At 51.3% G+C, this 25,325-nt stretch overlaps 3 protein-coding genes across 7 annotated transcripts in view; 2 read left to right on the top strand and 1 right to left on the bottom strand.

The window, feature by feature from the left end:
• Cep250 (centrosomal protein 250) overlaps positions 1-4,924 on the top strand; it is a 45,763-nt gene extending 40,839 nt beyond the window's left edge. For 3 of the 4 annotated variants that reach the window (XM_036183678.1, XM_036183677.1, XM_036183679.1), the window contains 5 exons: positions 588-701; positions 871-1,020; positions 1,346-1,447; positions 2,337-2,399; positions 4,211-4,924. In XM_036183678.1, the coding sequence (XP_036039571.1) occupies positions 588-701; positions 871-1,020; positions 1,346-1,447; positions 2,337-2,399; positions 4,211-4,474 (693 nt within the window). In that variant the 3' untranslated portion in view covers positions 4,475-4,924. Of the gene's footprint in view, positions 1-587; positions 702-815; positions 1,021-1,345; positions 1,448-2,336; positions 2,400-4,210 lie in introns of those variants that run through there. The other variant, XM_036183680.1, reaches the window with a different exon arrangement.
• A 2,232-nt stretch (positions 4,925-7,156) lies between these two features.
• On the bottom strand, positions 7,157-13,127 carry C4H20orf173 (chromosome 4 C20orf173 homolog). The gene is made up of 7 exons (XM_036186513.1): positions 13,018-13,127; positions 8,836-9,159; positions 8,500-8,657; positions 8,273-8,422; positions 8,044-8,093; positions 7,488-7,554; positions 7,157-7,318 (listed from the first exon to the last, which is right to left on the bottom strand). Exons 2-5 carry the CDS (start codon positions 9,106-9,108, stop codon positions 8,054-8,056), a joined length of 621 nt encoding a protein of 206 aa, XP_036042406.1. The 5' UTR covers positions 9,109-9,159; positions 13,018-13,127; the 3' UTR covers positions 7,157-7,318; positions 7,488-7,554; positions 8,044-8,053.
• A 400-nt stretch (positions 13,128-13,527) lies between these two features.
• On the top strand, positions 13,528-24,512 carry Ergic3 (ERGIC and golgi 3). Of its 2 annotated transcripts, XM_036185116.1 has the most exons (14): positions 13,528-13,720; positions 13,856-13,926; positions 14,035-14,122; positions 14,322-14,441; positions 15,904-15,997; positions 16,829-16,994; positions 17,088-17,145; positions 21,737-21,751; positions 22,349-22,380; positions 23,048-23,144; positions 23,221-23,285; positions 23,844-23,980; positions 24,057-24,112; positions 24,315-24,512. In XM_036185116.1, the coding sequence occupies exons 1-14, from the start codon at positions 13,633-13,635 to the stop codon at positions 24,392-24,394; spliced, it is 1,167 nt and encodes a 388-aa protein (XP_036041009.1). In that variant the 5' UTR covers positions 13,528-13,632; the 3' UTR covers positions 24,395-24,512. The 2 variants fall into 2 exon arrangements, with proteins under 2 accessions (XP_036041009.1, XP_036041010.1); XM_036185117.1 differs by lacking the exon at positions 21,737-21,751.
• The last annotated feature ends 813 nt before the right edge of the window (positions 24,513-25,325 follow it).

The following is a 25,325-nucleotide window of genomic DNA, read 5'->3' as shown; positions in this document are numbered from 1 at the left end:
CTGGAAAAACAGCAAGTTCTCTTTACCACTTAACATTTTACATATTTTAAACATTTTTACATGCCAGGTCCCATTGATCTCATTTTTTTTCACTATCCTCAAAGAAGGAACTGATACTGTGTCCATTTTAAAGTTGAAAAAGGGCAGTCAGATTTCAACTTATCCAAAGTCAGACAGACACCTAGTTGGAGTGGTTAGCCCTGACCATCTAAGTAGCGTTCAGGGTTAGACCATTTGGCTCTTCCTTTCCCTGTGTCCTCACACAAACACACACACACACACACACACACACACACACACACACACACACACACACCACACTACACCCCTTACACCAAACACTAACACCACATACATACACACACTCCCAGATCCATCTCCCTTCTTTTTTTTCTTCCAGAGCTGAAGACTGAACCTAGGGCCTTGCGCTTGCTAGGCAAGCGCTCTACCACTGAGCTAACTTCCCAACCCCCCCAACCCCCCCCTCCCTTCTTGACCGTGGTTTGTTTATGAAGAGGGTAGAGGATGGGACAACTTTGGACTTGAGTTTAACATAGTGTGATTTTTGTCCACGCTCTGTACCCTAGGAGGAGTTGGTTCTCAGCAGGCAGGCTCTGGAGGAGCAGCAGTCACATGGCCCACACTCAACCGGCAGAGCAGACCAAGGGCCCAAAGCTGGACAAGACATACAGCCTGGAGAGGTAAACTGGGGGGGGGGGGGGGGGAGGTGGGAGGAGCCTTGTCAACACTCGTCCCTCTCCTTTGGGAATGGGTCTCTGAACCCAAACTGACAGATTGGTCCCTTTGCCCCCCAGCTCTCCTCCCTGTCTGTTGGGCTGCCCAGATGAGCATCACGGGTCTCCTCCGCAGGTAGCTGTGGCTGAGCCTAGCCCCGGGGTGGAGGAGAAGGAGCAGTGGACACAAAGGCTTGAACGTCTGCAGAAAGCAGTGGCGCAGCTGGAATTTGACCGGAGCAAGCTGCAGCGCCACAACGCGCAGCTGCGGGCTGCCTTAGAGCAGGTCAGGAACTCGTGTTTCCCTCCGGGCCCAGAGCCTCCTGTACCTGTTTCAGAAACAGTTTTATTAAATCAATAGCCATGCATGGTCTGTGAGTGCCTGCTCGCCATGCCAGGGAGCAGAGGAGTGGTGACAGGGCGGGAAGAGCTCACAACAACCCACAGAGCTAGCCTCTGCTGCTGAGAGTGGGCCTGCCTCCTCTGTACCCTATCATATGCCCTCCCTGGCCCAGGAGTCTTACTTCCCATGGCTTCTAGCTCTCTACACTCACCCCTGCATCGGTGCTGGCTGCAGATCAACACGTGGTTTCTCACTTGCATATTGGCAGGTGGAGCGGGAACGGAGGAGGCTGAGGAGGGATTCCATGCGCGCATCCCGAGCAGGGTCACTGGAGACGAGAGAAGCCATGGCTTCACCCCCCGTACAGCAGGTTTACCTGTTTTTCTCGCCTGCCTTTCTTCTTGCCTCTATAGAAACTCAGCCCTCTGTAGTGCATATCCCAGGCCACTCTTAAATGTAGAGGCGGCCACTTCATTTCTCTAGAGAGCCTTTCCTGGCTTGATTCCACCCTTGGTCTGTCCTTGCCTTAGGAGGAGGTCCAATATCTGCGGGTAAGTGCAGTCAGGGATAGGGGTTCAGATCCACTCCCAGACCAGTGCCTCAGGTTCCCCTGGGTCACCCAGAGTCCCTGGCATCCAGGGGCTCTATCATGCTTACCAGCTCTTGATAGGCCCAGAAGTTTGACCACAGCTTTGCATTTAAGAGCCCCTTAGTTCTAAGTTTACATAGTTCAATTCTGATATGACCTGGCACAGAGTCCTGTTCTCAGGGAAGGGGTTTGCCCTTCTAAAAAAAACCATCACCACCTTAGGTAAGTTGTGCCTGTCCCATGGTAGGAGGAACTACTTCCTGTCTGAACATCTCCAGCTTCACCCACTTCCTTGAATGTTCCCCAAGGGCAAACACTTAGCTTTCTTCCCCTTTAGCCCAAGGTTCCCACAAAACATATCCTTCGGGAACCCTTATGTTAGATTAAAAAGTTCCTCACAGAAGGTGCTAACTGTGGTGCTGATGTGGGCCCTCTTGGCCTCCTCTTGGCCTTGAGCCACCCATCGTACTTCAGTTTGAGTTCAAGTACTCCTGGCCCTTAAGATGTTGCCTAGACCCCCAGAGTGGGATGAGGAGTTCAGCTCCGCCTGCTCAACAGACAGACCCCCTTGAAGCCTCGCTGGCCTTGGAGCAGAGGCAGAGGTAGGGTGCTGTGGAAACTCCAGAGCAGGACAGCCCCTTCTAACAGGGTCCATATTTGTTTTCCTTAGGATGGAAGAGGAGGTCAGAAAGGTTCCTCGGATAGCATGCATGTGGTTGAGCTTGAGAGAGAGGTATGTTCTGGAAGGATCCATTTCCTACTCCCCTTTCCCTCTGTACTTAGGCAGCAGGGATTAGTGTCTGTGCACTTCCAGCAGGAGAGGGAAGCAGCTTTGGCACTCAGAGAACTTTCATCTCCATAGGAGATGAACGGCCCTCCAGTCCCAACTCCGCCTGCTGTGTGGTACCAAGTCCAGGCCAACCTCCAGATTCACACTTAGAAGGGAAAGGAGACGCAGAGGGTCTAGGCAGAATAAGGCAAGCAGCACTGACTGGCCTGGCCCTCAGCTGTAGGCAGGCAGGGCTGTGGACAGCACACTAGACAGAGGGACCAGACCCAGCCAGGCAAGCTGCCACACTCGGGAAGCTACTGCCTCCTATGTCTCACTAAAGGTCCCACACTCCTCTCTTTCTCCTCCTGCCTCCTCCCCACCTTCCTCCCTACCCCCACCCCACCTGAGAGGACTGAAAAGTATAGATTTGATTTCTGAGCTTCTCTTAGAATCAGTAGTTGCTGTCAGCAGGCTGACCCCAGCTGGGCTGGGCTGGGCTTTGTAGCCTGTTCAGTGTCTACGGAGCCCCCGACTCAGTCTGAGGCAAGAGCGGCCTTGGGACTTGCTCTTTCCTGGTGTACCCCTTAGTGCTGCCCTCAAGGCCTCTTCTCACCCTAGTCCTGAACAGTCCTGAGACTCCGGGCACTTCATCTTCTCCGCCCACCTCACTCTTCCCATCTGAGAAATGGGAAGTTTAGTCGGTGATTCCTAGCCTTGGCTGTACCTCAGAACCACCTGGGGAGGAGTTCTGAAAAACTACTGATACCTGGGTCTCACACCATTCCAGTTACGTTGGAATGTTTCCTACCGAAAGGTCTGATGGGACTTTTACCTGATCAAAATGTTCTATGTCTTGATTGGATTATGGTTATGCCTAGGCATATCCATTATCAAAATTAAAACTGGGCATTTGATCAAATGTAAATTTTCCTTCAGTAAAGTTAATGAGGGACTAGAGAGATGGCTCAGCAGCTAAGAGTGCTTGTGTTCCTGCAGAGGACCCAGGTTCAGTTCCCAGCACCAACATGGTGGCTCTCAACCTTCTACAACTCCAGTTTCAGGGGATCTGACGCCCTTTTCTGACTTCTATAGGCACCAGACACACATGGTGCACATACATACATGCAGGCAAAACAGTCATATATGTTTTTTTAAGTAACTCTTTTAAAAAGATGAAGCTGCTGAGTTTTATTGATGCTCGTAGCTCCCGTGAGTCACCTGTTGTCCTGGTCTCATGGATAAAATACCTGAGAAGGGCGATGTATAGGAAGAGGGGTTACCTTAGCTCCCAATCCAGGTAACAGTCTGTCAGAGCAGGGAAGTTGATGCTGCCGGGACCTGAAGCGGCCGGTCAATATCACAGGCCGCATCTGAGAGTGAGTACAGGCCTGCTTAGCTCACTCCACCCGGGACCCCAAGCCAAGGAATGGTACCACTGGCTGAGCTGGGTCCCCACATCGTTTGTGTAGACAAAGCAACCCCTCACAGACATGCCCACAGGCCGGCCTGGGGACATAGTCCCCTGAGATTCTTCTCAGGTGCTGGATTGTGTTGACAATTAAGCCAACCATCCTAACTGTGGAGGCAGCATTGAGAATCGCTGGATTTGGAGTCCACGGAACCCTCTCCCAACCCTAGAGCCTGATTCTGAGATTCATATTTGTAGCAGTTGATTCCAGTGTGGAACACAATCCACGAGAACCCAGAGCAGAAGGGCCAGAGCAGCGTCCGAGCCTTCAGCTGCTGTCCTTCTTGGTTTTCCTATCCACCAGGTAGCCCTGCTGCGAGCCCAGCTGGCGTTGGAGCGAAAGCAGAGAGAGGACTACATCGCGCGCTCCGTGCAGACCAGCCGTGAGCTAGCAGGCCTCCATCACAGCCTCTCCCACTCACTCCTCACGGTGGCCCAGGCCCCCGAGGCCACCGTTCTAGAGGCTGAGACCCGGAAGCTGGATGAGTCCCTGAGTCAGAGTCTGACATCCCCAGGGCCAGTCCTGCTACATCCCAGTCTGGACACCGCTCAGACTGCCCCCAGGTAGCAGTCATAGCCAGGGCAGAACACAGGCCAGCCAGGTGGCGCACATCAGATGACTACAAAGGGGGTCACAGCTCCCCCAACACTACAAGTTTGCCAACAGATTTAGCTCTGTTACCCAACTGCGAGGACCAGGTCAGCTGATGGTCCCAGGAAAAGAATGGGACCCTCCAGGCTGGAGAGGGTCGCCGCTCACGTGGGAATGAGGCCCATCGCATTTGCTTGCTGACCTGTTACCCAGGAAGTGCCTTGTCCTGCCTGCGGGGCATCTGTTGTCTTTCTGCCTGTTGAAGCAACCACAGACCACACTAAGCCTGAAGGCCGGGTTGGCCCCAGCGGCATCTGGTAGTCTGTCTTGGGCAGGAGCCTCAAGTACAGGGAGTGTCCACTGCCTTCTTGGCTCCTGTCTCCCCCACCTTCCCCTTTACAATAAATCCCAGGTCTTTGTATTAGCCCTCGGCTGCTGTCTCCACTTCTGTAGATGGGCCAAAGGAGGACATCGAGGGACTTGGGAAGATTTACTGATTCCTGTATGGCAGCATGAACGGACCGCATGGCATGCTGTCTAACTGGGAAGGTCACATAAGAAATTCCTGGTCCAGCCTGAAGTGTGACTGATAAGAACCATGTAAATAGTCTGGTGAGGTGCTTAGCACTTGGTGCCAAGCCTGACAACTGAGTTCTGTGCCCTGTCCCACAGATGGGGGAATAAGTTGCCCTCTGACCTCCACACATGCATGATAGCACATCCATGCCCATACATACATGTAAACAGAAAAAGAACCGAGTAATACCCTAATGATTTAGAGGCAGCTCTGTGTATGAACAAGTACTGTAGAGGTTCCAGGGGAGTCACCCACTGACCCTTGAGGCATGGCGGAGTTAGTTGAGAGTGCTGCTGAGCAGGCTGGTGGGGAACTGTCTGTGGTGAAGGGTGGGACCAAGGTTAGAGGCTGGATTACAGCAGGCCTCGGCTCTGACCCAGAAGGTAGCGGCCATCAAGTTTCTTGGGCTAAATCAAGCTCTGACTTTTGAAAAGTCACAGTCGTGATTTGAGAAGTCCATGTGGCTTTGCTCCCCATCACACATGGTGGTCTGCCTGAGCACCCTCACGTGTCCCTTCCTGGGCACATCAGCTGGAAGTGACCCCAGCCTCTAAGTCCAGCCATGTGTTAGGCCAGTCAGTACAGCCTGGCCAAACCTGTCCTTACAGAAAGGCCTGTGGGGCATAGAACACACAGGCCGAAGACCATTGTTGGTGACTCCCTCCGCCTGAGTAGCAGTGCCCCCTCCTCTTTTCTTTGAGTGTTGGGGATAGGACACAAGACATGAGGTTACTGGGTGCTGTGTGTTCTTCCAGCAAGCCATGCCAGCAGCCCTCAAGGCAGTTTTCTTGTTCTCCGTGCTCTGTGCTTGAGCCGAGCACGCTATACACGTGCTCTCGCACTTTCTATTTTTGACAGTTAAGTCCTTCATATGCGGTGCCTGTCCACACACACGCACACACGCGCACACACACACACACACACACACATTTTTGTATGTATTGTATCCCAGTTTCATCTTTTAGTATGTGCTTTGTTTTTGTTTTTGTTTTTGTTTTTGTTTTTTTTTCGAGACAGGGTTTCTCTGTAGCTTTGGAGCCTGTCCTGGACTAGCTCTGTAGACCAGGCTGGCCTCGAACTCACAGAGATCCACCTGCCTCTGCCTCCCAAGTGCTGGGATTACAGGCGTGCGCCACCACCACCCGGCATATGTGCATATTTTTATAGTTCCCGAAGCTGAAGAGTCCCTTCTGAAAACAATGAAACTAACTTGAGTTTGATCATGCTACTCGGTGTAAGAAATAGGGTGAACCAATGCATTTTATTGGGGTTTCTTATGGGAATATGGGTAAGGGCTAGAAACAGGAATAGAAATGACCCAAAGACAGCAGCATCCCTGAAAGCCCACCCCATGGGTGACACTCACAAGTACTGGACACTTGTCGCTCACTGCATAATTGCAGGAATCTTCCAGGCAGTTCCATTGATCTCTGCCTCCTTCCAGACAGCTGGGTTTGTCTGGGAGTGACTCCGCAGGCCTCACTGATACATACTTAGAGAGTGAAGGGTCTAGTGAATCTGCTGTTTCTGGGACTTTCTGAAGCTTTTGAGTTGTTTACTTGGGGAGCTTCCCTGTAAGATGGAATTTTTCGCCTCTCCTTAGAGGAGCGCCTGTGTCCTAAGGAGCTTTCCTCCAAAATGGAAGGGTTTTGTCTTTTAGGAAAATGCTACACAACACTGGGCAAGGCAGTGCACACCTGTAATGCCAGTCCTCAGGAAGCTGAGACCAGAACATCATGAGTTCAACGTCAGCCTGGGCTACATTGTAAAATTCTGCCCAAGAACAGATCTCTAAGTTCGAGGCCAGCTTGGTCTACAGAGCATGTTCCAGGACAGCCAGGGCTACACATCGTGAAAGATAGATGGATGAATAGATAGATGAAAGATAGACAGACAGATGTTGCCCTTAGGATCTGGCCTTTCCTCCCCAGATACTGTGCTTACAGAGAAGAGAGCCAGACCAAGATTTTATTCAGTACCAGACTGATCTCATACCATTTTCTTTTGATCTTCACCTATGAATGTCTTCAAAGTTATGTGGCTGTTGTGATCCTAAAACTCTCCAGCATTCATGCCTCAGCAGTTGTCACTTGGGAATGGTAGCTTTGTCTGTCCATCCTAGCTGACAAGCAACTTCCATTTCTGCTTCTCTAGTCCATGCAGACAGGTCCTTCAGGGGCCTTTGGTCTGGTTATCGTAATAGGACCACTTTGCTGTTCTGATCCAAATCCAGAGAGGGTGGCCTAGCATATGAGAGGGACATGCGTGTCAGCAAACTGCATCCTGTCCTTTAGCCCTGGTTCTCTCTTTCATCTAGTGACAGGCTGTTTCTGAAGCTTGGAGAGAATAGAGCTTCCATTCTCTAGGGAAGACAGACTGAACACAGTGTGATAAACACTCTCCCAGACTTACCCTGGGCCTCAAAGAACATCAACTAGCTGGTCCGTGGGAAGGGGATTCCAGACAGTGAAGGGAGGGCCTGTGAAAAGGCAGAGGGCAGCTGCAGTTCTGGGGAACTGCATAGGGGCTCAGTGGTCAAGGGTGTTTGTTGTTCTCGCAGAAGACCTGTGTTTGGTTCTCAACACCAACACACTGGCTCAGAGCCATCCATAACTCCATTTCCAAGGAATCCAACTCCTTCTGACCTCTGAGGGCACCAGGCATGAACATGGTGCACATACATACATGCAGTCAACATACATGCAGTCAACATACTCTTACACATAAAATAATTTTTTAAAACATTAAAGTGCAGAATAGGAAAGAGGGAGGCAGGATGGAGTGAGTGTATACACAGAACTTTGGCCTCCATGCTGAAGATACAGGTAATGCACTGAGTTCCTACTGCCCGAGCAGACCAGACTGAATTCTAGTATTGGCAGTATATCCAGCTGTTTGCCCGTGTTAGGTTGTACCTGGGCTAGCCAGAGTCCCTCCCCACAGCAGATCAGAGCCACATCCTCCTTACCTCATCTTAACTATCTCGTGCCTCTAGGGAAATAGACTGTCTTCCAAAATCTGCAGTTGAGAAAGAATTGGAGATGGTGAAATTCTAGAAAGCTCCAGAGACCTGAGAAATCCCTCAGATGCAGTCCCCAGCAAGGCAGCAGAGACTCGACTCCCCAGCATTCCTCCCATCTTCTCAGGGAGAACTCCCTGAACCTCCACACTGAGAATGTCTTGCACATCTCCATTACCTTGTCATTCGGGGCACCAGATCAGCAAGTTCCAGGAACCACTGCTGCTTCCAGGAACCCTGGTGACTGGCATTCCTGGGACAGATGAAGGGTCCTGTGGTTTGGCTCCTCATATCTGCCTCAGCCCTGTGGATGGTGTCCTGACTCATCCTGGGAACAATGGCAGAGACTAACAGAACCTGGGGCAAGCCTGACCTGGGCCCTCCCACCTTCTCCTTAGTGCCTGCCCAAAAGCCACGTACAATTGGTTGGTATTGCTGAGGCCAGAGTTCCCCAGCATGACACAGGGCACACAGGGGAAATCAAAATGGTACAAGAGGGGCCTGGAAATCACTTCTAATAGCTTCTTCCACACTTTTCCAAGCTCGCTTACTGAGTTCATGCCCTGGTGACAGCAGAAAGAGAAGTTGGGGTTCTGGCACCAGCCCTCAGTTCTGGGGGACCAAGGTTGAAGAGGGGAGAAGCATACAGCAGCCAGGAGAAGAAGTTTGAGCCAGAGGATGAGGGAAGAACTGGGCCCGGGAGGAGGGCCAAGGGCTCAGGGCCCAGTGCTGACCACTGACCAGCCACCAGAGTGCTTTTGTCCTCCTCAAGTACCCCATGCTCTTTTCATAGCATGCTTCAAACCAGTTCCATCCTCCAACTGTGTAGTGGCAGGTGGAGCAGTTGGGGGTCCGTGAAGGGCAGCCATGTTCCCCAAATTTGAAGCACAGCCAGTTAGAGTGCTGTGGTACCGTGTATGTCCATTCCTGCTGGCATGCTGATTCATGTGTCCAATCCAGGTAGGGAGCCATCAGCCACAAGATGAGCCCCCAAAAGACCCAGCAGTTCTCCATGTCTGGCCCAGACGATGGTTCATGTGGCAGGCAGCAGACTGGCTTCTCTACCTGAAAGGACATAGGGCTGAGGCCATGGACAGCGCTAGCATCCCTTCATGCTGGTCTCCACAGTTCCCCGGCCTTCCAGCTTCAACGTTCCCCCCGCCTGTCCATTTTCTCACCCCCAGGGAGAGTTCTGACTGGGCCTAGTGGGAAGATGCTAGAACAGACAGAGTGAGTGTAAGTGCTCCCTGCAGAAGGAAAGATTGGCTGTCGGTGCCACCCCAGCTATCCCAGGGCATCACAAAGTCCACATTGTGACCACCATCCTTTAGCCTGCCTGGGGAAAGTCTCCAGCCTCTTTCTCTAATGCCGGGAAGTGAGAGCCCAGGGGCATACACTGTCCTCAGCTCCTTCCACTCAGATGTCTGAGATCTCTCACCGGAACACGCCTGAGGCTGAACTTGTGGTGTTCCCTAGAAGCCAAGCCCTGCAAGACTGTCAGTAAATGACCCACCTTCCCCTGCTGCTGTGGTTTTGGTGTGATCCTCCAAAATTCTTACTCTCTCCTTAAAATCTTTTAATATCAACTCACAAAGTATTAGATGTCATTATGGCACTTTCTCTATTTCATTTTTTCTAGATTTATATTATGACACCTCTGTAGCCCCTACTAACACATATATACACATATATTTATACACATACTATGGTATCAAAAACTCTTTCCTAAAAAGGAAGCAACAACGGAAAGGTTTTTAAATTGTTTTACACTCATTTAGTGTGTATAGGCTTGGGGGGGGGGCATACATTCCATGGTGCATGTGTGTGGTGTCCACAGGACAACCTTGCACCATGTGAGTTCTAGGAATTGTCAGGCTTAGTGACAAACATAACTACCCACTGAGTCACCTCCCTAGCTCCACAGAACATTTTCATCTGCCCAGAATAGCTAGTAGTATTAATATAAAAGAAAAGCAAGAAATTCCAACAACTCTCCATTCAAAACCAATATGCTAAACTTGGCTCCCATTATAATGTAGTTATTTTTCACACTAGTAAACAAGACCCAGCTTTGATACATATGTGTAAATACATACTAAAAACAAACCAGTGTACTTCATCTTTTAGACAAGAATGCTAAATTTGTCTCTCCTCATTAAAAACTAATTGCAGCCAGGCATGTTGGTGTAGCCTTTAATCCCAGCACTTGAGAGGCAGCAACAAGCAGATCTCTGAGTTTGAGAGCAGTCTGGTCTACATATGGAGTTCCAGGCCAGCCAGGGCTACACTGTCTCAAAAAATTGTAGTAGCTGGCTCAGTGGGTAAAAGCACTTCCCACACAAGCCTGAGGTCCTGAGTTCAATCTTGAAGACAGGAAAATTGTCTTAAACCACAGTCTGCAGCTTGCTCACATCCATCTCCAGGGAGTTTCTGGCAGCCGGTCAGAGTCTTTCTGGTTCTGTGGCTTGTGGATCAGCTGCCAGGCCCCAGTAGGGAGCTCCTCCCACAACGGTTAATGTGTATGGGTGTGTTGCCTATATGTATGTATGTGCACCATGTGCATGCAGTACCCACAAAGGCCAGAAGGTGGTGTTGGATTTTCTGGAACTGGAGGTACTCATGGTTGAGGGCCACAATGTGGGTTCTGAAAACTTATCCCCAGGTCCTCTGAAAAAGCAGCCATGCTCTTAGCTACTGGGTCAACTCTCAAGCTTCTGCACTCATCTTTTTTTAATGTAGGTTCTTAGGGTCAAACTCAAGTCAGATAGTTTTTTATTCCATTTTTTTCTGGAGTGCAACCTGAAAATTCACATACTGATCCCTATATATAGACATTTAGTTTTGCTCTGTTTTGCCTCTGCGCAACCTTATGGACTCGTGCATATGTCATTACTACCTAGTACATCTTTTGTTTGGAGATGGATTCTCACAGCCCAGGCTGACCTTGAACTGCCTTGAAATCATGATCCTCCTTCCTCTGCCTTCTAAGTGCCAGGATTACAAGCATTACCATAACTGGCCTTTGTTTCAGAGTTTGGTATGTTTTGTTTTAAAAACTAGGTCTCCCTACATAGCCCAGGTTGATCTCAGACTTGCAGTCCTCCTGACTCAACCACTGCAAATGGTCTGGTAAACTTTAGCATACAAAACAAACCCCTATAACTATGATAGTTCGGCAATCAGCTTTGGTCACAGGTGCTCAGGGGGCACTGCAGAGTCATAACTGACCAAAGTGCCAAGAATAAATGACGGGTGAATACCCAGCCATATGTGGGACAGCCGTATTACACCCTCCAAGGCTCGGGGAACATTGCGGAAGATGGGGTGGAGAGAATGTAAGATCTACAGGAAGAGGGAGAGCAGTGTGGAATTCTGAATTCTGGGCATGACATGGTAGTTGCACACTTGATCTCATGACAGCTCAGATTATCTGCACAAAATCCCAAAAGATTAAGCCAGTCAACACCCGAGGATTTATATGCAGATAATGGTTGATGGGGAAAGCAGAGAGATTTTTCTAAGTGGTGGATCACATGATCACACGAAGACATGAAAGAAGAAGGGGAGTGAAGGGGATTATGGGAAAGGAAAAAGGCTAAATGAGGGTAAGTAACTGGATGTGGGTGTGTGTGTGTGTGTGTGTGTGTGTGTGTGTGTGTGAGAGAGAGAGAGAGAGAGAGAGAGAGAAACACATTCTATATATGAAGATATAATAAAATCCATTATTGTGGATAATCAATACATGCCACTAAAAATTAAGAGCTAGTGTGGCAGTACATGCCTTTAACCCCAGCTCCTGGGAGGAAAAGGCAAGCAGATCTCTATGTAGCTAGGGCTACATAGTGAGAACCTGTCTAAGATAAAATAATACAAAGTAAACTTTGCTTGGTGGTGGTGCACGCCTTTAATCCCAGTACTCTAGAGGCAGAGGCAAGTGGATCTTTGAATTTGAGGCCAGCTTGGGCTATAAAGTGAGTTCCAGGGCAGCCAGGGCTACACAGAGAAACACTGTCTCGAGAAAGAAAGGAAAAAACTTTGAAAAAAATCTTTAGGTGGAAGGCAAACCACTCAACAGCATAAAATGGGATTCCTAAAGTGAGATTTATGACCTGAAGCAGGAATTCTAAATCAAAACCTCTAAGCTTGGGGCTGGAGAAAGAGCTCAGTCTGGTTGCTGCTCTTTCAGAGGACCCTGGTTCAGTTCCCAGCGCACACATTGGGTGGCTCACAACTCCCCATAAGTCAACTTGTAGGAGATCCAATGCCCTCTGCTATCACTTGGTGCACATAAACACATGCAAATACACATACACATAAAAGTAAATAAATCTTCAAAACAAAAAACCTCCCCTGAGATGCCATGAGGCTAAGGCAGGTGGTGTCCAAGAGTTCTGGGCCAGCCTGGACAGCAGAAAGAGACCCTGTCTCAAACTAAAACTCAGGAGCATTTCGTTTTAGTCATCACAGCTGGATTAAGCCAGAGCTGCTCTTTCTATAGCCAATGGGTTACAAGAGGAAGCGAATACAGGCTTGCTTAGTCTCCACTCTACAGCCTAGGCCTGAAGGGGTGGAGCATGAACTGCCATGTCCTGTACAATGATCTGGGTCAATCCAGAAAGCACTGGGAGTAACACTAGGAAGCTGTTAAGAACCTAGGGTACTTTGAGGTCCAGTAGAACTGGGTTCCATTATTGATCAGTTTGCACTTGAGAAAATTGGAAGCCAACTCCCACTATTTTATTTTATATGCATTAGTGTTTTGCCATGTGTATTGGGTCCTCTGGAACTGGAGTCACAGACAGCTCTGAGCTGCCATGTGGTTGCTGGGAGTAGAACCCCGGTCCTCTGGAAGAGCAGTGAGCCATCTCTCCAGCACCCCTAACTCCCACTTTAAAAAATAATAATAATTAAAATTATATTTACTTATTTGTGTGTGGCCACGGGAGTGCCACAGCATTCGTGTGGTCAGGGGACATTTTGCAGTGATCAGTTCTCTCTTTCCATCATGTGGGTCCTGGGGATCGAACTCAGGTGATCAGGACTGGTAGCAAGCACCTTCACCTGCTGAGCCAACTCGCCAGTTAATACCCACTTCTCAGGGCGGAGATTCTCGTGCCTTAACCGCATTGGAAACACCTTGGAGCCACTTTTGGACCTTCTGATGCGGTCGGCGGGAACCAATTATTTGCACTTGGAACCAGTTCTAACTGACGCTCGCTGCAGCTACTGCGGGCACACGTCGGAAGCGCTGTCCTAACAGGTCCTAAGGTCCTGGGAGAAGGGTTAATACAGGTGCAGCACTCAAGCGCCGTCCTCTCTGTTCCCGGCCCGCCCACCTAGGAGCGCCGCCCAATCCTCGCCAGGGAGCGTGACAACGCCCACAGGTCAGACAGCCTGTAAGAAGCCAGGTAAGGGGTGGAGCCCGCATACGCACTGCTGCGCCTGCGCAAAACAGCGAGGGGCGTGGCCCAGACGCCAGGCCGGAAGAGGGAGGCGAGAGGGGCGGGCCGGCTGGTGTACCCTTTCCGGCCGGTCCCCATGGAGGCGCTGGGGAAGCTGAAGCAGTTCGATGCCTACCCCAAGACTCTAGAGGACTTCCGGGTCAAGACCTGCGGGGGCGCCACGGGTAGGTCCCGGGGCGGGCGGGGCTGTGGGGAGGGAGCTGTCCCAGCGTTTGGCCTGGGCTCCCGGACTCTCCCTGGCCTGCTAGAGGCAGAGGGGTGGGACACAGGCCATTCCAAATCTCGCTCCCGCCCTGCAGTGACCATAGTCAGTGGCCTTCTCATGCTCCTGCTGTTCCTGTCCGAGTTGCAGTATTATCTCACCACCGAGGTAAGGGGCGTGGCCTAGAATGTGGGCGGGGCTTAGCGTTCTGAGGGTAGGACCCTTCAAGCAGGGTAGGGGGTAAGGCCACATCTGACTGAGGTAGTGTCGCTCCAGGTGCATCCTGAGCTCTACGTGGACAAGTCTCGGGGAGATAAACTGAAGATCAACATCGATGTTCTTTTCCCACACATGCCTTGTGCCTGTGAGTACCTGATCGTGGGTGGGAGTTGGACTCCTGGGTGTGCCAGATGGGCTTCCAGATTTACACCTCTGGCCTTAGATCCCGGAATGGATGCCAGGTTATCTTCATTCCCCTAGTCCAGTTCTTGCACGAGATACATCTTTCCTATCAAAGCTCAGATCTCCAGGTCCCTGGAGTCATAGTACCTCTCTGTTTCCAGATTTGAGCATCGATGCCATGGATGTGGCTGGGGAGCAGCAGCTGGATGTGGAGCATAACCTGTTCAAGAAACGACTAGACAAGGATGGCATCCCCGTGAGCTCAGAGGCTGAACGTCATGGTAACCGAGGGAGGGGGCAGGTCTCCAATCCTGGAGCTGGACATACTCACACTGCCTTCCGGAAGTGGGCTGTTGCAGGCTCAGCTACACATTAGTCAGAGGTCAGCAGGCTTGCCTAGGGTTCTCCAGCTATTAAGAGTCAAGAGTCGGGCTGGAGAGATGGCTCAGAGGTTAAGAGCACTGACTGCTCTTCCAGAGGCCCTGAGTTCAATTCCCAGCAACCATATGATGGTTCACAACCACTTAATGAGATTATGCAGGCATACATGCAGATAGAATACTGTATATAAAATAAATAAATGAATGAATGAATGAATGAATAAAGAGTCAAGAGTCGGTTGAGTCTGTGCATCTCGTATGGGCACATTGAGTGGAATACCTTAGGGGCTGGAGAGATGGCTCAGCCATTAGGAGCAGAACACGTTACTGTTACCATGCTCTCAAGCTTGAGCGGGTCTTCCTTAGATAACAGCTTGTCATGCCTTTGCTGTTCCCAACGCACTGTCTAAAGTGCTTTCCCCCTTGCGGTACAAGTGGCCTGAGGCTAAGAGTTTCCATTGTCAAGTAGAATTGCCTGGGTTAGGGCCCAGTGCTGTCTTGCCGTCTCTGAGCACCAACTATAAAGTAGTGGTAAACAGAAGTACGCCTTACGTGAGATAAAGGACCAGATGGGGGCAGACGGTTCTCACCTTACGACGTTCTGACTTTGGGAGGGTGTGAAATGCCATACAACCTTTCTGCTGTCCTCTCTCAGGAGAGGATTCAGTGAGTGATTCAAGATGACCCGTACTCTATTAGGAAATGTCTTTGTACCAGGTGGTTTTGCCCAGCTCTGAGCTGTGTATGTATTCTGAGCATGTCTAAGGCAGGCTGGATTAAGCTGTGGTGTTCAGTATCTTAGATGTATTAAATGCATTTCTTTTCAGGATATGATAGCTTATCCACCTGTAACCCCATCACAAGTTGGGGACCACCAGTAATGTGTATGAAGGTCCTGGTATATTATTCACTTTCACTTCCTGTTTCTAAGCAGCTGTCTCCGTTACCCTTGGGCCCATTTCCTTCTCATTCTTTTTTTTTGAGACAGAGTCTCACTATGTAACTCTGACAGGCTTAGGAACCTCTATGTAGACTAGGCTGGCCTCAAACTCACAGCAATCCACCTGCCTCTGCCTCCCAAGTTCTGGGATTAAAGATGTGGGTCACCACTCCACACTCAGACCCATTTTCCCAGTCTTATAGGAATGAAGTAGACTAGATTAAGTTACCTGTAGCAGCTGATATTTAGTATTTCCTGTTTTCTTAGTCATACTTAGTGTGTGTGCAGTGCTCGACGCCTGGCCCGTCATGTGTGTTGTATGAATACTAGCTTTTGCTTTCCCACCGCAGTGGTCAAAGGACAGGGCTGTAGATGTGACTCTGTCTGCCTCATGCTGTGCTTCTGCCTCTGCCCTCTCCTTAGAACTTGGCAAAGTCGAGGTGACAGTCTTTGACCCAGACTCGCTGGACCCCAATCGCTGTGAGAGCTGCTATGGGGCTGAGTCGGAGGATATCAAGTGAGCCAAGCCCTGGGGCGTGGTGTGGGTTCTCGTCAGCCACTGGGACTAGCCAGCCACAGCCTTGCTCAGCCTGGGGAGGTGGACCGCGAGTTTAGAGAGGGTGGGATGGATACCCTCACTGATCCTGGTGCATGATGAAGGCCTGACCTCTGACCTGACAGCTGCAGACCTAGAGAAGCAGTTCGAAGGTCACCTCTGGAGTCCAGTTTTCTAGTTCTTGTCTTCAGTCCGGGCCACACCACTTCTCTATTAATAAAGGAGGGTAGTAACACCTTCCTTGCAAAAGTCACATAAAGATTGAGTGTTATCTTATATGTAAAGCCCTGAAGTACAAGGCCAAATCTATGTTATTAAGCCTCCAGTATGTGCTAACTGCTGTGTGGTTTCCCCAGCGCTGATTCCTAAGAGACTAACTCAACAGGTTTAGGAAGATGACTTTTTTTTAAAAGAGAAGAAACTGGAGGAAGTAAGGCTGGTTAACAGTTGAGTGCCAAACAGGCACGAGGCCCTGGAATCCACAGGACCACAGACACAACAACAACAATAGTATGTGTGGCCTAAAGTTTTCATTTGAACTGTTTTTATGTGTACAGTTCTTTGGCATTAAGGGCATTCACATCACAGTGTGACCATCACTGCCTCTTCTCCTGTGACCGGTCACAGCCCCCAACAGCATAGGGGTGTGTGCTCTAAATATTCTGCTCACACTGAGGAAGTAGTGCAAACACTTGGTGGTCAGGGAGGAGGCTGGCAGAGCCTCTGCAGCAGACAGCTGTTTGGGCTTTACCACCCTGGCCAAGCTCTCACCCCTGCATCCCTCCACGACAGGTGCTGTAACAGTTGTGAAGATGTGCGGGAGGCGTACCGCCGTCGAGGCTGGGCCTTCAAGAACCCAGACACCATTGAGCAGTGTCGACGAGAGGGCTTCAGCCAGAAGATGCAGGAACAGAAGAATGAAGGCTGCCAGGTGTATGGCTTCTTGGAAGTCAACAAGGTACCAGGAAGGAAGGAGGCAAGATGGCTGGGCTGGGCCAGGCTGGGAGAACACCACAGTTGAAGTAGAGTATGAGAGGAAATATCCCCACAGGTGGCTGGAAACTTCCACTTCGCCCCTGGGAAGAGCTTCCAACAGTCCCATGTGCATGGTAAGTGACCCAGAATCAGCCAGGGGCATTTAGCTCTTGGGGTCCCTCTTGGCTGGATGGTGTGCCCCTCGCTAGGCCAGTGTTCCTTTAGCTTTGAGCTTAGAGTAGGAGAGCAGTTTAGCACACTTGTGAAGAGTATGAGAGCAGGGATCTGGCTCAGTTGGTCAAGTGCTTGCCTATTGTGCATGAAGCCCTGGTTTGAACCCCAGCCTGTGTGGTGCAGGAGTTAGGACTGTAGCACAGAGCCTGGGTAAATGCTGCTTTGTTTGTTTAAGTGGTAGCCTCCCCCCCCCCCGCCCTGTACCCCACCCCAATCAGATGATGGTGAGTGAGGCTTGGGCAAGCAAAGCTGGATTGGAACTCAGATTCTGTACTCGTGAGCTGTGTTTATGTATGCATTCATTAGATATCTAGTAATCACCTACTGGGTACGTGTGTTAGTCTGGATATATAGATACAGCAGTCCCTGTACTCAGAATATTCAAACAGACATCTGGCCTTAGTCCCCGTACCTATAATCACAGCACTGGAGAGGTAGAGACAAGAGATCAGTTCAAGGTCATCCTCACTTACATAGCATGTTTGAGACTAGTCTTAGCTACATGAGACCCTGCCTCAACACCCTCTCTCCACCAAAAGAAAAAGAAAAAAGAAGCAGACAGGCGTATAAAATACATGATATATCCTCTACTATTAAGTAATGTGGCTGGGCAGTGCCTGCTTTACAGAACAAGTTCCAGGACTGCAGCCAGGGCTACACAAAGAAACTCTATCTTGAAAAACAACAAACAAACAAAAAGTAATGTAGACCAAGCCAAGCATGGTGGTACTCACCTTTAACTCCAGCAGTTAGGAGGCAGAGACAGATCTCTGAGTTTGAGACCAGCCTGATCTACATGGTTGGTTTTAGGCTAGCCAGGACTACACAGTGAGACCTGGTCTCAAAATAAATAAATAAGTAAACAATAATGTGGACCAAAACAAGGCAGAATGACGATGGTTGAGGGACAGTATGTCCTGCTGTTTTACTTACGGTGTTCAGGAAAGACTCTGCGGTTTCACTTGTGCAAAGACCTGAGTGAGCAAAGTGAGGCAGCCAGCAGGGCTGCTGTCCAGCAGCATGACAAGTACAGCAGTAAACAGAGGTCCTGAAGGCCCGAGTGTGCTTGGCAAGTGCCTACGACAGGGACAGGGTGGCTGGAACAGAGTGAGCACAAGAGCATGCTTGACTACAGGTGAGCAGACAGCTTGGTAGGGCAAGAGGGACCAGGTTCTGGGCTACGTCAGAAGCCGGGAAGGGCTTGCAGGAGGGTGTGATCTGACTTCCCCTTAAAAGAGTAAGAAAGTCGAGCTGGGCAGTGGTAGCACACACTTTTAATCCCAGCACTCGGGAGGCAGAGGCAGGCAGATCTCGGTGAGTTCGAGGCCAGCCTGGGCTATAGAGTGAGTTCTAGAACAGGCCCCAGAGCTATACAGAGAAACTCTGTCTCGAAAAACAAAAAACAAAATAAGTAAGACGGGCAAGCATGCCTTCCCAGCACTCAGCAGGCAGAGGCAGAGGATCTCTTTTGAGTTCCAGGCCAGCCTGGTCTACATGAGGAATTCTAGGCCAGCCTGGTTTACATGAGGAAATCCAGGCCAGCCTGGTCTCCATGAGGGATTCCAGGCCAGCCTGGAACTACAGCTGTAGTACAAGGTCTACATAGTGAAACCTTGTCTCCAAAAAAACAAAGCCAACACATGGTGACCAGCACCTGGTGGTGTGTGCAGAAGGCTGGAGGAAGAAAGGACAGAGTAGGAGAGGTCATTGAGGAAGTCTGCAGTGACTAGTGCTGGCAGAGATGGTGGACCGTGATGGTGATTGAGGTGGAGAAGCAATCGGGTTCTGGATAGGTTACAGGTAGAACTGAGAAGCAGCTGATTGATGTGACAGAGAAGTACAGAGGAGTCCAAGATAACTTCCAAGTTTATGCCCAAGTAGTGGGAAGATTGGAACTGCCATTTAGGATACAGGAGGACGACTCGGGCGGGTGTGGTTGTTTGAAGGTGTGAGTACAGAGCAGATATTCAGCTTCTGACACATTCAGACCAATGGGATTCTCATTTCCTAGGCCCTCAGGATACCAAGTAAGCATTTGCCTGCAGTTCAAGGACAGAGACTAGCCAGGAGACACAGACGTTGAGCCCTCCCACATATTTAAAGCTATGGGACTCCATGAACTCTCTCTGCAGGTGAAGTTGGTTGGAGAGGGGAACTCCAAGGGCTGAGTACCACCAGGCCTCTTGTGTTTAGAGCAATGGGAAATGCGGAGTGGGAACTGCGGAGGAGGGTGTAGGGACAGCTGGTGAGGTGGGAGCTTCAACAAGGAACATGGCATCCTAAGAGCCAAGGGATGGGTGCTTCTGGACACCAAGCAAAGGCTGAATGTGGGATGTTAGTATAGTGGTCATTGGTGGCCCTGACAGAACGTGGCTATAACTGGAAATGCGGCCAGGTGTTAAATTGCGTTAGAGCAGCAGGTGCTTGAAACTGAAACTGCAGATGGGTGTCATCGCTGCCACTGTCACAGTCTAGAGCATGGCTCTCAGCTTCCTAATGCTGCCACCTTAGTAGTTCCTCGTGTTGTGGGGACTCCAGCCATGAAATTGTTTTTGTTGTCATCTCATAACTAATTTTCTACTGTTACGAATCATACTGTAAATATCTGTTTTCTAATGGTCTTAGCTGACCCCGTGAAAGGGTCGTTTAAGAATGGTCTAGGGGATGGTAGCAGAACTGATGACTGGGAAGCAGAGGAGGTATGTCCAGGAACTGGTGCACAGGCCGACAGATGGCTCCTGTGCAGGACTGTGGCAAGTCCCCCTGTGAAGAGGACAGATGGGATGCTAGAGATGCCTGTGACAGTCTGTAGTACAGCGGCGTCTAGAGAAGACGGTCTAGGCCTTGGGCATGTGGAAAGGCCAGTTCCAGCAGTCAGGAAAGCAGACTCCAGGCACAGCCGGGACCAGCACATGCGTGTCTCTGCTAGCTTCTGCTCTGGCATAGGAAGCAAGGTCACTGGCCGAAGGCTGAGGAGATCTGAGAGAGGCAACAGCAAGGCATTTTGGGTTCTGGGACAGGGGCGATGTAAGTGAGAACACCTGTGGGATTTTCCGGGGCTTAGTGTTGCTCTGTGCACAGCACAGACAAGGAGTCAAAAGAGTTTGTAAAGAGGACATCACAGCTTCCACAGGCCTTTGGTTGGTATAGTGGCGAAGGATGGTTGGCTTTGGGGTACTGGAGGGATGTGGGGGGACCAGGAAGAAGTTAGAAGGCTGGCAGTTGGAGCATGGCGTACCTGTGGTTGAAAGTAGAGATGGTGTAGGATTAGGGAATGGCCAACAGCTGGTGGTCTGGGAGGGGAGGGTGAAACAGGGAGGGGCTGTCCAGGACCTAGGAGGACAGGATGGACAAGGCTCATGTACATGACTGGAACTCACCAGAAGCTGCGACTCGGGTGCCATAAAGGATGGACAGGTAGTTGCTAAAACTGTCTTGGGGGTGCCTGGTAGAATTTTGTGATTACCATTAGGGTGCCTTGACCCACGTGGGAGCTGAGGACTTGGCCTCAGAGGGGATAGGGATGGGAGACCAAATAGTAATTGAGATGACATCATGGAGCTGGTGCTGGAAGACAAAGCCAGGCTGTGGTTGAAGCAGAGGGAAGGCCTAGGCAGAGGCTGAAGACAGATGTCACTGCTACCTAGTAGGTTGTGAATGAGGTGGGAGTGCTAACTCCCACCTGGGAGATAGCTACCAGGTAAGAGGAATCCAGAGGATGAGCAGGACTTAGTGGTCCTGAGCTGCTCTGAGTGACTAAGGTGAGCAAGCATGGGGGCCTGTAGTCTCTCATGTAGTCTGTGCCTGCAGTGAGGGAAAGGCATGAGGAGAGGTAGGTGGCCTGGAGGACCCTGCAGAGCTCTGGAACCCCCACCCCTTTACTCTGGAGGAGGCCAAGTCACATGGATTTCCTGAGACCATAGGGAGACATCAGTGTATCACTGTAAAACTGTGGGCTGCAGGCCTCGTGGACACTCCAGAGTTGGGGCAGTAGTCTCTGTGCCTCGGCTTACTTAGGTCTGCCTTCTGGGACAGGAACCCCAGGGCAGCTGACTCTGAGTCCAAGGATGCTCGTACACAAAGCTACAATGGCCTGTGGCCAGAGATCTGCTGTTGAGTCCTTGGAGTACTTTTAACATCCTTGTTGATTGCAGGGTGAACGATATGGAGTGGTGTAGTGTCTTGTAAAGTTGACCAGGGATCCGCCCACCCCCTGAGATCCTCAGGACAGCCCTTTGCCGAGAGCACATGTGCTTTGCCCAGGTCACACAGCTGGGAGAGGATTTTAAGGCTCTAGGTCCTTTGTTATTGTTCCTAGGCTGGATATTTCTGTGCTCAAGTCCTCTTTTTATGCCTCTTTGGCCCTGGAAGAGGCCTTTTAGCTGGGGCTAGACCCTGGTGCCGAAGCAGGACTATCTGCTCCATAGATGTCATTGTGAAGCTCTGAATCTGTTCTCTTCCTCCTCTCTCCTCCCCTTCCCCATGCTGCAGTCCATGCTGTGGAGAGTAAGTGGCCCTGCCCCCAGGGAGGCCCTCCCCCACTTCCAAGGCAGCCTGCCCTTCTGGAGTGGGGGTTGATTTGGATGGGTCTGGGATGGAGCCTTCTCTGACCTGGCTGCTGGGTGACTTGCCCCTGGGATGTGCCTTTGATGTGGGGTCCTTACGGTGGGCAGTTGCTGACTCAGGGAACTCATGAAATTCCCTTTGGAGAATTTTGAGGGTAAAGCAAGGGAGTCCCCGTTCACGTTGGGGTCCAGTGATTTGTCATCGACTCTGATTAGAGAGAGACCTTTCCATGGGTTTTGTTTCCTAAGATAAAGCCCGGCCTGGAGTCGGTGCCTAGAGCTCCCTCTGTCTGTCCGGGGAGAGAGATCTGTGTTCTTGTCCACCCCAGCGGGAGGCTGTGAACTCTCACCCAGGTCCAGGGTAGGCCCTGGCCAGCTGTGCTAAAGCAGGGTCAGAGGTACCAGGCTGTGGGTGACTGAGGGGTCAGGGAGAGCTAGGTGCGTCGTGCCCCACAGGGGGAGGACAGCGGAGAAAAGACTCAGAAGGAGCCAGTTCCCTGGTCCTGCCTGCCTGCCTGACTCCCCTCTTCTTTCCTAGTTCATGACCTGCAGAGCTTCGGCCTTGACAACGTACGTACCACGCGGAACCCCGGGGTGGAGGGCGTGGAGACAGGCTCTGCTTCTGTCTGGAATGGGGAGAGACCACTCTCCATATTCTGCTGGTGTGCAGACCAAGGCAGGCAGTGGACGTCCTCAACAGAAGGAAGCTCAGAGCAAAGCCAGGACAGAGGGTGACATTTCTAGGAAGCCACCAGGGGGATATAGACAGCAAGACTGTATGAGTTGGCAGGGCCGGAGGACTTGAGACTGGAGCCACACTAAGGAATCTGCCCTTTCAGAAGAGAGGGCAGCGGTTGGCTCCCTTAACCAGGGGTGTGACACAGTCAGATTTACATTTCTAACATCCCTCAGAAAGCTGGCAGTTGGGGGCTTCTGGCTTAGGCCTTCATCCCTTGAGGCATCTGGGCAAGACTAGTGTCTCGTGTGCGCTCTGTGTGAAGCTGTACGTTAAGCCCTGGAGCCCCAGGAACCTGTGGACTGGGAAGGGATCCCTAAGTGAAAACAGATGCCTGGTACAGGCAATCTTCCATTAAAGCCAGAGCCTGTCAGCATAGGCCCTGCCTCCGTCCCTCCCTCTCCCAACCTGTGCTGACGGGCTCAGGCACCCACTCTGTGACACTAGACAGTTTTGTGGGGGTTGCGTTCTGTCAGGTCTCAGACACTGGTGTTCTTGCAGATCAACATGACTCACTACATCAAGCACCTATCATTCGGAGAGGACTATCCAGGCATTGTGAACCCCCTGGACCACACCAATGTCACTGCACCCCAAGGTATCATCCTGGGAGGTAGCGCCCTCTACCGCCAGAACCCTGCCTGGCACCCATGGCCTGTGCTCTCTCCTCCCAGCCTCCATGATGTTCCAGTACTTTGTGAAGGTGGTACCCACAGTGTACATGAAAGTGGATGGGGAGGTGAGTTGAGGAGTACAGGGTCCAGTTCCAGCTCGCTGACGGGCCCGTGAAGTCCTTGTGCCATCCCTCAGCCTGGGGAAGGGGATGCTGCTCTCAGTCCCATCTGATGGATGCCAAGCTGAGGCCCAGGGGTAGTGATACCTTCACTGGAGACACAGGCCAGACACTCTTTGGTCTTCCTGCTTCCCGTACTGCCTCCAGACAGTCCTCGGGTGCTTAGTGACCCCCGTTGTCTGTGCTGGCCTGGGGGTTGGCCAGGCCAAGCCTGCCTGGGCCTGCTCTGTCCTGTGGTCTGTGGAGCGGTGTAAAAGGGCTGAGGGGCCAGGAAGTGAGTCCCAGGTGTGTGCTGCCTACAAGAGTCTCTTCTTATCCCTGGACCACCCGGGAAAGCATCCGTCCGATGTAGCTAGGACCGGTGAAAAGTGTAGGTGGCCTTGTGATGCTAGTCACCCTTCATCTAGTCACGGCCATGGAGCTTCATTCTGCCCTTCATCTAGTCAGAACAGCCTGAGGCGGGTTACAAACCTTACTCTGCCTCTGGTTCCCTTTCTGCCGCAGGTGCTGAGGACAAACCAGTTCTCTGTGACCAGGCATGAGAAGGTCGCCAATGGGCTGCTGGGTGACCAGGGCCTGCCGGGAGTCTTTGTTCTCTATGAACTCTCGCCCATGATGGTGAAGCTAACAGAAAAACACAGGTGAGGGACGGGGGAGCAGCCAAGGCTCTGGGCCCGTGAGAGCAGGTGCCTACCAAGCCCTCCTGTTGCTCTGCAGGTCCTTCACCCACTTCCTGACAGGTGTGTGCGCCATCATTGGGGGCATGTTTACAGGTAAGTCCCAGGGTGCCTTTTGGGGAGTGGGTGCCCCAAACTTCCCAGTGCTGTGGATTGGGCAAGTGTTCCTCTGCTGAGTGACATCCTCAGCAATGCCCCGGCTTTGGTTGGGGAAGAGGGCTACCTTAAGGGCCAAGGAAAATGTTAGACAAGGCAGGGCTCCATGAGAGCCAATGCTAGCCCTGGTCTCTCTCCTCAGTGGCTGGCCTCATCGACTCACTGATCTACCACTCTGCTCGGGCCATCCAGAAGAAAATTGATCTCGGGAAGACAACGTAGTCATCCCCCCCCCCCTTCCTTCCCTCTGTCACCTGTGATTATTCCCCATCCTCTTTCCATACCCCATGTCCCTCCTCTCCAGAGTCAGCCCAGGGTGGTAAATATTGATAGAAATGGCGCTCTCAGTGTGATTCTTGGGGTCTGGCTGAAACCTAGGAACAGCCCCTCCTCATGGCCACATGCTGACATGGGCCATCATGACTGACAGGCCCAGGCCAGCCCTTTGGGAGTCCCACATGTGCACCCCCTGTTCAGTGTGGCTTCACAGCCGCTTCCTTAGTCCCTCCTCTTGTGTGACCAGACAGCTTCTCGGGTCCATGTCTTGGAGCCACCGTGGCTTGAGGAGTAGATGACTGCATTGCCACTGTCCCGAGCTGAATCCAGGCCAGAATGGGTCACTTCTGCAGTGATGGACAGCTGAAGCAGAGGCTGCTTCCCACAGCCTGGACTCAGTCATGTGGCTCTGCTCTCTGCCAAGCCCCATGGTGTCTCAGCACTGAGGAAAAGATACAGACCTCTACAGACCCCTTAATGAAGCAGGACTGAAAAGCGAGGGGGAAGAAGGTGGTGTTGCCATTCTGCAGCGCCACGCCCTTGACTCAGGACCAACCACCAGGGCTGCTAATGACAGGCTTAGCTCTGTGCGGTAGTCAGTTCATCAGATCATCCGTCCCCCTCCCCCAAGACTGTGGCGGGGAAACAAAACAGAAGGAGAGGGTGCCTGAGGGCCAGGTGATTGATCACCTCAGAGTTGTGTCTGGATCACTGAGGAATCCTCCTGGTAACCCACCCACCCATCCTCGAGAGGAAGGTTGGTCTACCTCTCGCTCTTAGATGGTGACCTTCCTGAGTGTGCCAGCCACCACCACCCATGGTACACCAGGCCCCCTGGAGGAGGGAGGCATGGAGCTGCACAGTGGTCCTCCAGTTC

This window comes from Onychomys torridus, chromosome 4 (assembly GCF_903995425.1).
Source record: "Onychomys torridus chromosome 4, mOncTor1.1, whole genome shotgun sequence".
NCBI classification, from domain to species: Eukaryota; Metazoa; Chordata; class Mammalia; order Rodentia; family Cricetidae; genus Onychomys; species Onychomys torridus.
This window is presented reverse-complemented; position numbering and strand designations above follow the sequence as displayed.

Bases quoted from the DNA above. Each gene is read 5' to 3' on its own strand.
- C4H20orf173 (XM_036186513.1), bottom strand. From the start codon at position 9,108: ATGGAGAACTGCTGGGTCTTTTGGGGGCTCATCTTGTGGCTGATGGCT. The intron at 8,658-8,835 runs GTCAGTGGTCAG...TGCTGTCACCAG, and splicing joins CAAAAGCACTCTGGTGGCTG to GGCATGAACTCAGTAAGCGA. The intron at 8,423-8,499 runs GCAGGCACTAAG...CATTGTTCCCAG, and splicing joins CAATTGTACGTGGCTTTTGG to GATGAGTCAGGACACCATCC.
- Ergic3 (XM_036185116.1), top strand. From the start codon at position 13,633: ATGGAGGCGCTGGGGAAGCTGAAGCAGTTCGATGCCTACCCCAAGACT. The intron at 14,442-15,903 runs GTAACCGAGGGA...CCCTCTCCTTAG, and splicing joins CTCAGAGGCTGAACGTCATG to AACTTGGCAAAGTCGAGGTG. The intron at 23,981-24,056 runs GTGAGGGACGGG...GTTGCTCTGCAG, and splicing joins AAGCTAACAGAAAAACACAG to GTCCTTCACCCACTTCCTGA.